General features: G+C 54.3%; 2 protein-coding genes across 2 annotated transcripts; both read right to left on the minus strand.

The window, feature by feature from the left end:
* Nucleotides 1–580: 580 nt before the first annotated feature.
* Nucleotides 581–12644, minus strand: PRPF3 (pre-mRNA processing factor 3). Its single transcript, XM_084500584.1, has 16 exons — nucleotides 12523–12644; nucleotides 10702–10879; nucleotides 10311–10441; nucleotides 7428–7574; nucleotides 6848–6931; nucleotides 6546–6766; nucleotides 5856–6162; nucleotides 4981–5147; nucleotides 4740–4822; nucleotides 3987–4130; nucleotides 3748–3847; nucleotides 3118–3231; nucleotides 2588–2706; nucleotides 1987–2070; nucleotides 1566–1627; nucleotides 581–1238 (listed from the first exon to the last, which is right to left on the minus strand). The coding sequence occupies exons 2-16, from the start codon at nucleotides 10844–10846 to the stop codon at nucleotides 1092–1094; spliced, it is 2055 nt and encodes a 684-aa protein (XP_084356710.1). The 5' UTR covers nucleotides 10847–10879; nucleotides 12523–12644; the 3' UTR covers nucleotides 581–1091.
* Nucleotides 12645–13305: 661 nt separating this feature from the next.
* MRPS21 (mitochondrial ribosomal protein S21) lies at nucleotides 13306–13944 on the minus strand. Its single transcript, XM_084500585.1, has 2 exons — nucleotides 13714–13944; nucleotides 13306–13589 (listed from the first exon to the last, which is right to left on the minus strand). Exons 1-2 carry the CDS (start codon nucleotides 13794–13796, stop codon nucleotides 13409–13411), a joined length of 264 nt encoding a protein of 87 aa, XP_084356711.1. The 5' UTR covers nucleotides 13797–13944; the 3' UTR covers nucleotides 13306–13408.
* Between the last annotated feature and the right edge of the window lie 394 nt (nucleotides 13945–14338).

A 14338-nucleotide genomic window follows, 5' to 3' on the forward strand; every position in this document is an offset into this window, starting at 1 on the left:
TCGGGGAGATTTACCGGGGGGCTGTGCCTTAATGGGGGTCTTAACGGGAAGCCCAGGCGGAGCGGGGAGCCTTACCGGGACGCCGCGCCTTACCGGGGAGCCCTATGAGGAAGCTTTCCCGTACCGGGGAGCTTTATTGGGAAGCTTTCCCGTACCGGGGAGCCGTGCCTTACCGGGAAGCTTTACTAGGGAGCTTTATTAGGAAGCTGTGCCTTACCGGGGAGCCTTACCGGGACACCGGGCTGTACCGGGCAGCTTTACCGGGGAGCCTTATTAGGAAGCTTTGCCCTACCAGAAGCTTTATTAGGGAAACTTTATTAGGAACCCGTGCCATATCAGGTTACCGGGGAGCCTTGCCTTACTGGTGAGCTTTACTGGGGAGCTGTGCCTTACTGGGAGCCTTACCGGGAGCGTTACCGGTCTCCCCACCCCATTGCCCGGCCCCGGGGGCTGAATCACCTCAGGTCCCTCACAGGGATGCGCTCACAGCAGGGTCAGCCTTTGGTTAAAACACCCGGGCAAAAAGACCCCCGGCCCCGCTGCTCCCCCAAGCCCAGAAATTCACATCGACTACCACAGCTTCAGCTTTTAAAAAAAAACACGTTTATTATTGAAATATAGGATGTGGGCTAAGTCCCCGTCTCCTACTCTTGCTTTACAAACGCCAAGTGCTCCTTCACCTGCGCCCTCAGCCCGCGGGGCTGTCCCGTGCTCACCCCCCTCTGCCCCGTGGGGAAACGGCGCCCCGTGGCACCACGAACCCTGCCCGGTGCCCTCGCCCCTCGTACCTCACTCTGAGACCGTGGGCTCGTTCCCTAAGGACTAAAGACATCTTTGAAAACTGTTTCTCCCCTCTAACCCCCAAGCAACTCTTTCCAGAGAAGGTAAGAGACACTAAAGCGCAGCCGCCCTGGCACTGCAATCTCCGAGGGCTGAATTTATCCAGAAAACGTGTAACTGATTTGTTTTAAAAAATATTTCTTTAATCGTATGCGCTGTACTGTGGAGACCGGAGGGGAGGAAGGGGTTTTGTCCAAGATCCCACGAGGTATTGTTCTCAAACAAAGAGGGGTGCCGGGGCAGCGGCACCCTCAGTCTGTGGATTCCAGCACGGACTCGCTCAGAGCCAGGTCCCAGTAGTGCTCTGCGCCGTGTTTTTTAAAGTGCTCCCGTGCCATGTTTTCAGTGGGGCACTGCTTAAATTTCATTTCGCCAAAGCTGCGATCCTTTGCTGTGCCCTGGAAGGAGAAACGGGACACTTGGCAACACGTCTCTGGGGGGAAAGTCCCTGAAATAAGGCTCCGAACCCCTCGGGGAACCTGGGAACAAATGTTCTCCCGGGTTAACAAGCGATAGGTTTGTTGCACAAGCACACCTTACGCTGCAAGGGAGACACTCGTAATTCCACTACAGTTAGATGTGTACAGAAAGAGCCCGGAGATGTTTTTGTTCAGTTCTGTGGATTGTCATTTGATCGTTTCAACCTCAGCTGCTCCGTTGGACAGGTTCAGCCTCCGCCCCACTCAAATCCCCAGAGATCAGATTAGATCAGAACTGCTACTCACCTCCCAAACCAGAGAGCATTTGTTTGTTTTCTTAACAGACTCCTCATCGGACTCATCATCATCTGGAAAAAAGAACAAAAAGCAAATTCTAGTCCTGCAGGACCCCAGCTGCTGCCTCACTGCCCCCTTCCACCCCTTCTGCTGCACGATTGCACTTACAGCTGCTGTCTCGAGCGTCTGCCTCGTCAAACCCCAAAATTCTGACCCCCCAGCTTCTGCACAACACACCAGGAACACTCAGGAATTGCAAGATACCCTCCACAAATGCACACCCTGACGTTTTTTCCCCCTCCAGCACTGGTGTGTTCGTTACGGAGGGCTGCGTTTCGGTCAAATCTGGTCTCCTCCAGAAAAGCTTTTCCTCCCCACGGCCACGAGATGATCTCCTGCCACCCCCTTCCCCACAGACCTTTACACTTACCCTCTCCCTTTGTGTTTGATGTTTGCTCATCCCATTTTATTCGATGCAGCATAAGACGTTTGAATTTCTTCTGTGCTTTCGGGCCTGGGGGAGAGTCAGAATCACATTCACATCGTTCCTTAACCTTCAGCTTTTAGGAGGTTCTAAAAAGCAGCAGAAACCAACGGCCCCCACAAACACAGCAGTCTTCTCACAGCCACTGGCACAGCACTTAGCTCTTGGCCATCTCAGGATTTCCTGCTACCAAACGTGCTCTTCAACACCTCACAAAAATGCTTAGAACTGTGCAAACTGTGAGAAAACGCTCCAAGCTTTGAGCCGAGGCCCTCCTTGCTCTGGGCAGAAGCAAGGATCTAAAATCTAAAGCGTGTTTTCCCTTCAGCATCAAGTGTACTGGATTTTCTAACTGGATTACAGCGCTCTCTGCAGTCGGTGCTCACCCCATTATAACAGTAATTAAGGGAGTTTCAAAGTGCCTCCTTACTTCCTCGTTTTTCCATAACCCTCAGTCAGCTGTTTTCACACGCAGGTATAATTGTCGCTAGAGGCAAGCTTTAGAACACCGCGCTGTGACCAAAAAGCCTGCCTCCCGAGTCCTCACCTCCTTCTACTACGACCACGTTGACGTCTTTGTGTAGAACCACCACGCCTGTTAAGTACAGCTGGCCAGCGTTCGCCTCGATTTTGAATTTTTTGGCTGGATTGCTCAGGTTTCGGACCCTGAAAACGGGATAAAGAACAAGAGGTTGTGGAAAAACGGTTATATCATCAGCCTAAGCACCCCCTACCCTTCCTCAGCTGGGTCTCCAATGTCTCCTGCCTCCAGCTCCTCAGATATGTAGAGCTTTACTTATACTTCCAAATCATCTATTCTTGTAACCAGACCGCTCAGAGGCTGCACCTATCCTTTCCTATTCAAGCTTTGTTTAGATCTGGAAATTTTCCTAACATTTCTGAACAGCAACGCATCAAGTGAGCTCTGATATCCCAGTAAATCAGTCTCCTCATCAGAAACTTCAATCCCAGCTGTATCCTCTCTAGTAGCACGTTTCTGTAGGGCATTTCTCAGGTTTATTTAGAAAACAGACACGTGTACAAGCATCTGTCAAGAGCGCATAGCCCAGCACTCACCTGTACACAGCTATGTGAACTCCCTGTGAAACATCTTCCTTGAGCTTTTTAATCTTCTTCGCTTTCCGTTGTTCTGCTGTTAGTTTTCTTGCAGCATTTGCTTCTTCGTGAGCCCTGGGTACAGAGAGACACAGCAATAAGCAGAAATGCAGCCTACAACGTACCTGTTACAGCGTCAAAATGGACCCTTCAATTCCTAAACAAAGAATATGTTCCACGGATCCCAAAACAGCTTCAACTTCCACCTAGATTCCCACCTTAACCCACCCGAATTAACAGGCCACAGGCTTTTTTAATCCAGTCACCAGTCCAATTCTCCCCTGGTCACTTCCCTGAACACATTCATTAGTAACAACTGGGATGCCAGTCATCATCATGGTGGGAAACTCAGTTAATATGGGGCACAAAGTCCCTCTTCAGTGCCAAGAATCGATCCCTCAGACCATTCTCCCTGCGCAGGGCTTTGGGGAGCCCATTCAGGACAGCTGAAACAGGCTGCAAGAGCACCACACGCACATAATCCCACTGCTCTTGCTTTGTTCAGGGATTTCATTCTCTAGGAACAAAAGCAGCACCGCCACTAATTCCACCTAAAAAGGACAAACACAGAATGGGCAGCGTGCCACCTACTTCTGTCTCTTCGCCATCTGCGCTCTGACGTGAGCTTCAACTTTTGTCGGGTCCTGAACAGCTTCCGTCCCCAGCACGCGCATCAAGTTTGAAATTCTTACTGCGAGGAAAATGAGAGGGGAGCTGTGAGAGGTTCCCAGCAGCCCAGTTTGCCCTTCATCCTTGGCCCAGGTTACTGGTTTAAGAGCTAAAGGCCTGCGTTAGCCCGGCTCTTGGCACGCAGCCTGCTGCAGCCTTACCTTTGGGCTCTGGCGGCGGCATCAGGCCCAGCCTGACCTTCTCTTGTAGCTCCTTCTGGGCTTCTCTCCGAGTCTGTCGCCGTAACTTCTTCTGCTCTTTCTTGGTTAAATAAACACCCAGGGTCACCGGTGTGTCGCTGTCCACTGGGAAGAGAAACAAGGCAACGGAAATGTAAATCCACTTTGAAGAAGCAACAAAAAATATCACCTGCATCCTTCACGGAGGGGGATACGCTCGCATCATGCTCTGTTATATCCACACTTCATTGACTGTAGCATTGCAGGGATTGTTTGCGCTGACTACCGAGCTAGGAAAACAGTTTTGCTATTCACAGATTTACACAGGAAAGTAAAATTCTTTGTCGTTGTTTTATGGCCCTTCCTCAGGGCAAGAATATCAAAACTGACCTGCCCGAGATGAAGATCTTGCAGATCTTGCAGCTGCACCACTACCCAGCTAGCAAGGGGAAGGCTACCAAAAGGTATGCAAGTTACTGGTAAACCACTACAGGTCTTATAACAACTTTCCAAAAAACAATAGAGACTCTCCCTCTCAATTTTGACCATTTTTACAGAATTTTCAGATTTATCTTCACATGGCTTCTTTCCTTACAAGGAAAGCAGTATTACTGCTGACAGCTCGCACGCTGGTTTGCCCCACCTCACGTCAACCTTTTGGAGATTTTTGCATCCAGCTTCACAGCAAAATTGACCCAAACTGGTGAAATCTGAGAGGCTGCTACAGGGCAGTACCTGGTGGGTTGAGCTGCGCTGGGTGCTCCACGAGGTTTGTGATGCCGAAGTACTCATCCCTCTTTGAAGACGTTCCGCCTTTTCTGGAGAGGAGAGAGTTGGGCATCGTTGGAATTCAATAGCTCAAGCAGATTTGTCCAGCCTGAGGTGCCCAAGTGCTCAAGATACCACATTTACCTCCCCAAACCTCCCCCAAGTTTCCTCCTGCAGCAGAACAAAGCCTGGCACGTCGGTTACTTACAAGTCAAGGCCGTTGGGGATGATGTACGAGTCCCACCACTCTATCTCTGGGATCTCCCCCTCCTTCAGCTCCTTTTTCGGGGTAATAAGAGCCAACTTGGTAGAAGTGTGTATCCCTGTCTTTCGGGCAGCCTGAGATATCTCTGCCTGCAGCTTTTCTAGTTGAGCCTGAGAACAAGGAGAGGAAAGGGGCACAGAAAGGTCATCCAGCGTTCACTTTTAAGCACAGCACGCTTAAATAAAATAAATAATAAAAGAGCAGGTGCACACAAGCTGAAGCAGACCACAGAAGAAACCACATAAAAGATGATGACGGAGTGCTTCTGCTCACAAAGTTGCCCCAAAACTTGTCTTATTACCAAGCCTAATAGGAGCATGGAACGATCCCAAAATAACATCTCCCTGGGTTGCACATCGTCATCCCTGTGATGCACATCCCCGGGCTTTTCTAATTAAGCTCTTCTCCCCATTCTCCCCAGGAACTTGGGCAGTTTACCAAGATTTTTTTAAAATCTGCACCCGTAAGGTGACCACTTCTGCAGAAAGAAGACTCAGCCAGAAAACGATCTACTCTCTTTGGAAATTTTCAGTCTTTTGTCAAAAAGAAACAAACAAACTCAATAAAACACCAGATTTTGTCTTTCACCAAGCGAGGGAAGAGATCTGAAAATGCTTTTTAAGCACATTCTGATGCGGATGTCTACCTTTTCAACACGAATGATGGTGACAGAAAAGCTGCAGGTGATTTTACTCAAAAAGCTTCTTACTCAAGTGAACAGAGCTCCCTTTCACAACCCAAGAGAGGAGAGTCAACGCCCCTCCTAAACCAAACCCTCGTTTCTGTGCTGTCAGTTAGCATGGCAAGACCTCCAATACCTTCGTTCGCAACCTCTGGGCAATTTTCTCAAATTTGCCTTTTTCATGGAACTTAAAGGTGCGTTTCTGACGCTGGGCTGGGGTTATGGAGACCCGGGGGTCAAAGTAAGTGTTCGACTCCATGTCTTCCGAGGGCTTTTCTTTAAGCTGTTGTTTGAACTGCTCTCTCTTCACAGCTCTGATGTTTGCTTTTAGGGTTGGCATGCGGTGAGTCAATTCAATCTCTTTACCAGTTGCATCAACAGTTCGGCCTTGCTCATCCAAGATCAGTGGCGTAGGCTTTGTCTGATCCTTCAATTCCACTTTCCTGGCGGCAAGACAGAGACACCACATCATTAAAACGTGGCTACAGCAGTAATTCGAAGGAAGCAAGAGCCACATTTCCATAGCAAGCACCAGACCAGCCTACACTTTGTGAAAGTTTTGTGAAAGGCTTCTTTCTACCATTATTTTTTTTATCTATATGGCCAGAAAGGACTCAAATCTGGCACACAGAAGTTGGGAGAGCGTTACCCTAGGACGGAGCAACCTCCGTTTTGCCTCTCTAAAATAATTTATCCCTTCAGCAATCATTAAAGCACTGCTGGGAAATGACGTAGCACTGAAGAAACCTCTGATCAGACCCTCCACCGGCATTCTGGCACTAAAACCATCAGGATTAGGGAGCTCAGAAGAACAGGGGCTACTCACGGAGGCGCGATCCCCATCGCGTGCAGGTTGGCCAGCCCCACCATGTTGGCGTTGCCGATGAGCCCCGGTTTCAAAGCCAGCTGGGCCTGAATTCGGGCCTGCAGCTCGGCGGCCTTCCTCGCCTTCTCGATGGCGTCGTTCATGAACGTCGCTGCCTGGGAGGGCTGGATCGTGTTGCCGATGGGGAGACGTTCCGATTGGGACGAAGAAGAAATTTTTGGCTGTTGACAGAGAAATACATTTTGTTACGGAGCTGGGCTGGCACAGCCGGGTCACGCCAACGCGTTACTCCCAGCAGATACCTGTGGCGTCGGAGGACTGATGAAACTCAGCTGCTTTTTCCTCTCTTCGATCTGGCGAGTGGCTGCCTCCATCATCTGTTTGATCTGTGGGAAGAAAATTGGATGGTGATTTTTTTTTGACGCTCTATCAGAAGGAGATAAGGGGTCACCAGCATCTTTTTCACACCCACTGACAGTTGCAAATGCGTGCAGACCAGCTTAGTGAGCACAGGGCTCTATCAAACTGCTTTAACTGATGGCCTCCAGCTCTAGAAAAGGAATCCTACAGTGCCAGCACTGCCTACAAAGCCCCATTCCCCTTCCCGTTCACTCCAGCTCGTGTAGAGAACATCCAAACTCTCCCACTTGAAGACTTTGCGTTATCATTAGCCCCGTGCACAAGTGGCAGTGAGCTCTGTGAAGGGAACATAGGCAGCAACCAAAGGACAGGCAAAAGCTACTTGCCGTTTGCTTCCTCAGCTTGTGATATGAGTCAAGATAACAAAGAAAACATTAAACTGTATCAGGATTTGAGATCTCTGAGATGGGCAGCGCTGGTTCTGGGGGCAGAGCTGGCGTAACACAGCGCGGTTGGACTGACCTGGAGCTTGGTCAGCATCCCAGGGCTCTCTGATGGTGGGCCTGGAATAACCTCAGGCTCGTCCTCAACCTCCTCGAACCGCGGGATGCGCCGCTTCTTGACGCCAGAAGATTCCTTGGATACCTCAGAGTCGTCACCAAACACATCCTACAGCAGCAAAAAGAAAGAGCAGACTGGTTAAAAGCCAAGAACTCCCCTCAGGGCCGCTGCTTTAGGACGAGAAAGCACCAGGAGAAGGAAATCCAGCACCGAAAGGTCAGCACCGCGTCGTGGTTGAGAGTTTCCAGGGCGACACTCGCAGCCTGACCTAACCGTGAGTCCCACGTGCAGCCTGTGCCCTGCTTCCCCACCAGAGAAGCATCGCCGACGATCCACCCGGCAGCTTAAAGCACAGGGGGGGCCACACGGGGATACCCCTGCGGAAAAGGCATCGCCGCTCTCAGGTGGCGAAGGGATTTTTTGGCCCTGGGATCCAAGTTCTCGCTCAAATCCCCAGCGAGCTGGAAGAAGCCTGCACACGAGCTCCCCTGAGCGGGCCGAAACGGCGTCTGTGTCTTCAGCCAACTTCAGAGGGGTGGGCACAGGAGGCTGCTGTCCCGCCACGCCGTCACCGAAGGCAGAACGCAGTCCTAGGGCAAACCTGCTGCATTTCCTCACGCTCCTAACCCACGAGGCTCCAGCCTGGAGCCGGATGCACCGTGCTCAAACCGAGCCTCCCTTCTCCCTCTCCTCGGGGAGCAGCGACCACAAGGACGGACTCGCGTGAAGCGGCCGTCGCGCGGAACCAAAGGAAAAGCGCCCGTCCCGCAGAGCTCTGCGCTGAGGGAGGGCTTCAAGCACCCTTTGTGTACTTGCAGCCACAGATTTCCGTCTGTCAGTGCCGGTTTTGCATACAGGAAGCTGGATTTGTCCATGCAACCATGTTACTGTAGTGTGTGAGGGTGTTATTTGAAATGAAAATATACACACCGGTTGTAAGCGTTAGTTGGAATCCCTTCTTCACTACAATGGCTCATATTCTACAGGGACACATCCTCATCCAGACACAGGTACTTCTTGGAAAACCTACAAGTTCAAGAGAAAGGACTTGCCCATAGTATAAAGTGTGTAAACCGTTACGTTTTAGTTCCTGAAACTTCCCGAGCAATGACCTACCCCACAAGAATTAACCAAGGAGAGAGGAGGAAGAGCAGACAGAAGGCTGGAGCCGGCTAACACGACGAGCAGCGCTCCGAATTAATCCGCTGCTCGATGCCGCAGACCTGAGCACACGAGTACAAATTCAACCCTAAAACCTGCAGCGCTGGTGGGGGGCAGTCACTCAACACACACGGCCACGATCCGACCCCCTCACTACACCACCTTGCTTCGCAGCGAGATGCCACGAGGAAGATGAGAGACTTGAGGACAGCTGGAAGCCAGCTGGGGCTGAATTCAGGTTCTGAAGAAACGGGGAGATCCACGCAAGCCAGCAGCGCCACAGGACTGTAAAAGTCTCCCCACAAAGCTGCAGCCTGGGGCCACGAACTGCTGAGCAGCAACACAATTCGTGATGTTCCTGTCTTTCCACCATCTCCCCAAGAGGGCAAAAGGAAAAGTGTTGAAGGGCCTTGGCCCAAATCTCGCTTTCTAACAACCCCGTGGCAGCTAACGTGCACGTGTGCCAGGCTAACACCCAAATTCAAGCAGAACCACAGCACGGAAGCGCTCGAAAGATGCTCGCTGGCACCCTTGTTCTGACCGAGACCGTGGCAAACGCCTCAAGTCCTTCAAGCTCCATCGTTCACTGGGACACCCAAACGCAGAGCAGTTAACTAGGCTGGGTTTTAAAACCCTGCTGCTCCTTGGGCTGCACTGAAATGGGCAGGATGGAACCTGTTTAAGTTCTCCTCCTTAACTCGTGAAGGCATCTGGAGCCCAGAGGAGGCCCTTCCCTGGCTGGTGTTAAAAACCTCTGCCAGAGGGTGGGAGAAGAAGCAAATTCCTCCAAGAAAATAGGGAATGAGGGCAGCTGGGAAGGATTGTTCTGGATAACTGAGGTTAAGTGCCGACTAAATGGTTACAGAGAAACGGAAGTTTGCCAGAAAATAGGGACCTCAGAAAAAGCTAAAGGAAACTTTGGGAGTAAACTTTTAAACCCAGTGTGTGAGTGGTGAAACAAATGCATTTCCAGAAGGTGGGGAGTGAAGTCTTCAAGAGAACACAGGAGGTGAAAAGAGGTTTGGACGCACGAGACTTCCACCGTCCCAGGCAGGTGGTAGGTGGGAGAAACACCGCAGGGCTGGAAATCCCTGCTGTAACCCACCTCGTGCTGCGGTGGGGGAAAAGTTGCCAAAAATCACCCTGCGTGGATTCCAGGTGGAAAAAAAAAGAGAAGGAAAAGCCACCAGAGGAAGACCCGCTCACTCAGGGCTGGGCAGCACAAGCTGACAGACCAAAATACAGCACGTCTGAGCGAGGAAGAGCAAGAGGAAGTTATTTGGAGGTGGGATGCCCTGCCCCGGGCTGCCAGCTTGCAGGGCAGCCAAGCCTCAGCGCTGCCACGTGCGCCGGTATCGAGCCCGAAAGGAAACGGGGAGATGGAGCCCGGTTCTTTAAGTCCCTGCGCTGCACGAGCCTAGTGGAGGTTGTTAAAGAAACCAAAAGCTGAGGCTTCCACCTCGGACACCACCGAGGAGAGCGCTGCACTCCCTCACCAGGAGGTCAAGAGAACTGAAAGGTAAAGGCTCACACACTTCGTCACGGAGGAGGGGCTTTTCTCTTGAACTGTAAGCGGTGTAGGATGTACCTCTCTGGAAGAGGAAAGTGTGGCAGGGTACCAGTGCTGCCTCCACGGCCGCCAAACAACAAAAACCAACAATCAGTAACCAGGCCTCGGCTCACCTTCAGCTCTCGCTTCCGATTCCGGTCGCTGTTGGATTTGGAGTGCCTGGAGCTTCGGCCTTCTTCCACCGCTTCGAAGAGCTTGTCCACAAACCTCAGGGTGGAGTCGTCGAGAAAAGGCTTGAGGTGGTCTGGAAAAGAAGAGGAGCTGCATGAACGGCACAATTCCCTGATCGGCACGAGCGGGAGAGCTGAGAACTCACAGAAATTTCTGCAAAGCCATAAAACTCTGAGTTAAAAGGGGGCTTTGAGCCAATTAGTGCAGCATCCCGGGCTCCAGGGGCCTCAGGGATGTGCAGATGCAGGTTTCTGGTCTGTTCTCGGTCTTCCAGGGGGCCCGAGCACTCCTACAGGCAGCTGTGGGGTGGGGTTGGGAGCGTGAGGGACGTACCGGCCGCTTTCTTTTTGTCCATGCCCTTCCCCACGCAGTTGAGCGCTGCGGTAACCACGGTGGGCTCGGAGAAGCCCAGCACTCGCTTCACCGTCTTCTCGATCCATGGCTTCAGCTCGTCCAGCTCCCTTTTGGACAGCGCCATCGCGGCTGGCGGCCCAAGTCACTCTGCTCGCACCTGCAGAGAAATCGGGCAAGAAAACCACAGGTTAATACTAAAAAAAGGATCATTTCACCCTCAGTTTGGTGCCTTTTCTCATGAGGGAGAAAGCTGAGGGCTGGTGAAAGCTCCCAGAGATCAATTTTGCTCCCTTATTTTTAAGCCACAAGCTAAAATGACACAAGCCCTTCATTTCTGTCACTTGTGCCTGGTGCAGAAGTTCCATGGCTGCCAGTCCAGCAATCTCAATTAACTGCTCTCGCCTCGTTAACGTGAGCTATGCCGAAGCAATAATGTTTAATTACGCGGCCGGGCACTAATCTGATTTGGAACCCAAGTCTCCTTTATCTGGAAACGAGAGAAAATCTTCTTAAGGGAATGTGTTTGACCTCGGCATTCCTCGCCCAAAAGAACGGGCTCGCCGAGCCTCGATGCTGCTGTGGCTCTGTCTGAGCAGAAAGCAGACAAAGCTCGAAACGCGGCCGTCGTTTCAAGGGAGAATTAATTAAAATCCTGAGTTTTAGCTCTACCAAAGCACTTCTCATCAGAAAGGCTGCGAAAAAACAAGCAGAAAAAGTCAACCCACAGGTCTGAGACAGCATCAAGGGGGGCAGGTTTTCCCAGGGGAGCTCGGAACTCCCTGAGAAGAGGGGAAAACCTTCGCAGCTGCGCACTTCCCGCAGCAGTTTCATGGAGATGGATTTGAAATAGCACCAAACGCAGCCCAAGAGAACTCTGCTGCAGCGTTTTGTCTCCAAATCCAGCCTTAAAAGTAGGGAGAGCTTCAGGTGTGTGGGTATTTACACATGGGTGCCCCCTAAACATACACATATGGATGTATTTATGGATGGGTGCCCTCTAAATGTATATATAGGTACGTATTTACGTATGGATGTCCCCTAAATATTTATATATAAACACATATTTACACGTGGGTGCCCCCTAAATGCCCATATACGCGGGTATTTACATAGGGGTGCCCTCTAAATGCAAATATACACATGTATTTATGTACGGGTGCCCCCTAAATGGCCATATATGCAGGTATTTACATACAGGTGCCCCTTAAACACCCATCTATGCGGGTAGTTATAGACAGGCGCCCTCTAAATGTATATATACATACGCGTTTTACGTAAGGGTACCCCCTAAACGTCCTCATAAGTGGTTATTTACACATGGGTGCCCCATAAACATCCATATATACGGGTATTTATGCAGGGGTGCCTCCGAAACGTATATATACATGTGTATTTACGTATGGGTGTCCCCTAAACGTCCATATACGTGGCTATTCACGTAGGGGTGCCCTCTAAATTCACACACACACCTTTATTTTTCTACGGGTGCCCCCTAAACGCAGGCATTTGACCCTATTTACACCCGGGTGCCCCCTAAACACCCATATACGCGGGTATTTACACACGGCTCCCCCCTCATCTCCCATACCCGTGGGTTTTTCCCTACGGGTGCCCCCTCCCCGCCCCCACATGGAGCCGTTTCGCCTCAGGCTGCCGCCGCCCCCCCCTCCCCAAGCACCTCCCGCCCGGCAGCGCCGCCCTCCCGCAGCCCCTCAGGGCCTAACGGGCCCGCTCCCTCCTCCCCCCTCCCAGCTCCCCGGCGCTCCCCGGAGCCCCCCCGGCTCCTCCCGGCCCCCTCACCGCGGCGGGGCTCTGCCCCGGTAGGCCCCGGTAGGCCCCGAGCGGCGGCGGCGGCCCTGACGGCGGCTGCACGGCGGGGCCGGAAGCGGAAACGGCCGCCGAGGCCGCCGGGCGCATGCGCGCCCGCCCGCGCGAAGGGTGCCGAGAAGGTGGAGGGGGTGGGGTGGGGGAAAGGGGGCGGGGTGGGGGAAAGGGGGCGTGGCCGAGGCCGCCGGGATCACGTGGAGGGGGGTGAAGGCGGGGCGCGGCGAAGGGCCCCTCCCACGTGACTCCAGGCCCTTCCCACGTGACGCGGGTCTCCCCCTGATGACCTCGGGGACCTCCCCCCGCCCCCTGGGGGCTGCCCCAAAGCCCCGGGGGCTCCCCCCGACCCCCTGGCGGCTCCCCCAAGCCCGGGGTCCCGCCCAAAGCCTCTGGGGGCTCCCCCAAATTCCCTGGGGGGCTGCCCCGAAGCCCCGGCGGCCTCAGCCCACCCCCAAGGCCTCCCCCCACCCCTCCAAGGGCTGCCCCGACCCTCGATAGCTCCCCCCAAAACCCCCAGGAGCTGTCCCCGACCCCAGGGAGCTCCCCGGATCCCCTGGGTGCCTCCTCCCTGTCCCGTGGAGGGGAGAAGAGGCAGCAGAAACGCCCTCCCCCCACACCCCCAGCTGCTCCCGCCCCCCCGGGGGCTCCCCCAAATCCCCAGGGGCCTGCCCTCAATCCCAGAGGGGGCAGAGCTGCCACAAACCCCCCCCCCAAAAAAAAAAACCCTCATCCGCAGCCCTCACAGGCGGGCAGCCGAGCTGGAAAAAGGAGCGATTTATTAGAGAGCGCGGTGGTTTATTGGCACCTGGGCGGACAGCCGGCCAGCAGGACAGGCGGCCGGCCAGCCAGCCGTCGCCCCCGGCTAGCAGCCCTGCCAGGGGTCCGGGCGGTTCTTGCGGGCGACGAAGGTGATCTTGCGAGCCATCTCGGCGTTGTAGACGCGCCGGCACGCCTCGTAGGCCAGCCGCTGCCTCTTGCGGCACGGCTTCTCGTAGTAGCGCCGCTGCTTCACCGTCTCCAGGACACCGTCGTGAGCCAGGATCCTGCGGGCGGGCCGAGAGCGGCGGCGAAAAGGTTAAAAAGCGGCCTCCGAGGGCCGGAAACGAGGCTCCGGGGGGATATGCGGGGGGGGGGCCGTCCCCTGGGGTTTATTCGCTTCCCCCCCACCTGCTGAGGGCCCCGTAGGCCGCGTCCACGTTGCCGTTGCGCACCATGACGGTGCGGCCGATGAAGCGCAGGTGGTTCGCCATGGCCCGGCGGCTCCGCTGAGAGGCGCTGGAACCGGGCCGGGGCCCCCCCGGGACGCTCCGGGCCCCCTCCGGGCCTCCCCGCGGCCTCCTCCGCCCCCCGGCTCCTCTCCCAGGCCGCGCGCCCCGGAAGCGGAAGTCGCCGCGGGCTCTATTTAGGGGCGTGGCCTAACGGAAGGGGGCGGGGCCAGAGCAAGCAGGTGCGGGTTGAGTGAAAAGGGCGTGGCTTGTGGGAAGGGGGCGTGGTCAGCCCCAGCGCGGCTTGAGGGAGCTGGGCGTGGCCTGATGGAGCCACGCCCCCCAGCGCGCCAAAACTGGGGGAAGGAGCTGGGGGGGGCCCTGAGACCCCCGGGGGGGGGGGCAGCGGACACGGGGGGGCTGGGGGAGCCCCAGGGGGACACCGGGGCTGGGGGGGGGGGGGAAAAATCCCCGGGGGGGCCCCGTGAGACCCCCCCCAGGGGGACATTGGGGCTTGGGGGGGGTTTAAGACCCCTGGGGGGGCACCAAACCTGTGGGGGGGGGGCTGTGAGACCCCCAGGGGGGCA

The sequence above is a fragment of the Aythya ferina genome (genome assembly GCF_964211825.1).
Source record: "Aythya ferina genome assembly, chromosome: 29".
In the NCBI taxonomy this organism is placed as follows: domain Eukaryota; kingdom Metazoa; phylum Chordata; class Aves; order Anseriformes; family Anatidae; genus Aythya; species Aythya ferina.

Bases quoted from the DNA above. Each gene is read 5' to 3' on its own strand.
- PRPF3 (XM_084500584.1), bottom strand. From the start codon at position 10,846: ATGGCGCTGTCCAAAAGGGAGCTGGACGAGCTGAAGCCATGGATCGAG. The intron at 4,131-4,739 runs GTACTGCCCTGT...TTCTCTTCCCAG, and splicing joins AGCGCAGCTCAACCCACCAG to TGGACAGCGACACACCGGTG. The intron at 3,848-3,986 runs GTAAGGCTGCAG...TTTTCCTCGCAG, and splicing joins GCCGCCGCCAGAGCCCAAAG to TAAGAATTTCAAACTTGATG.
- MRPS21 (XM_084500585.1), bottom strand. From the start codon at position 13,796: ATGGCGAACCACCTGCGCTTCATCGGCCGCACCGTCATGGTGCGCAAC. The intron at 13,590-13,713 runs GTGGGGGGGAAG...GCCCGCCCGCAG, and splicing joins GCCTACGGGGCCCTCAGCAG to GATCCTGGCTCACGACGGTG.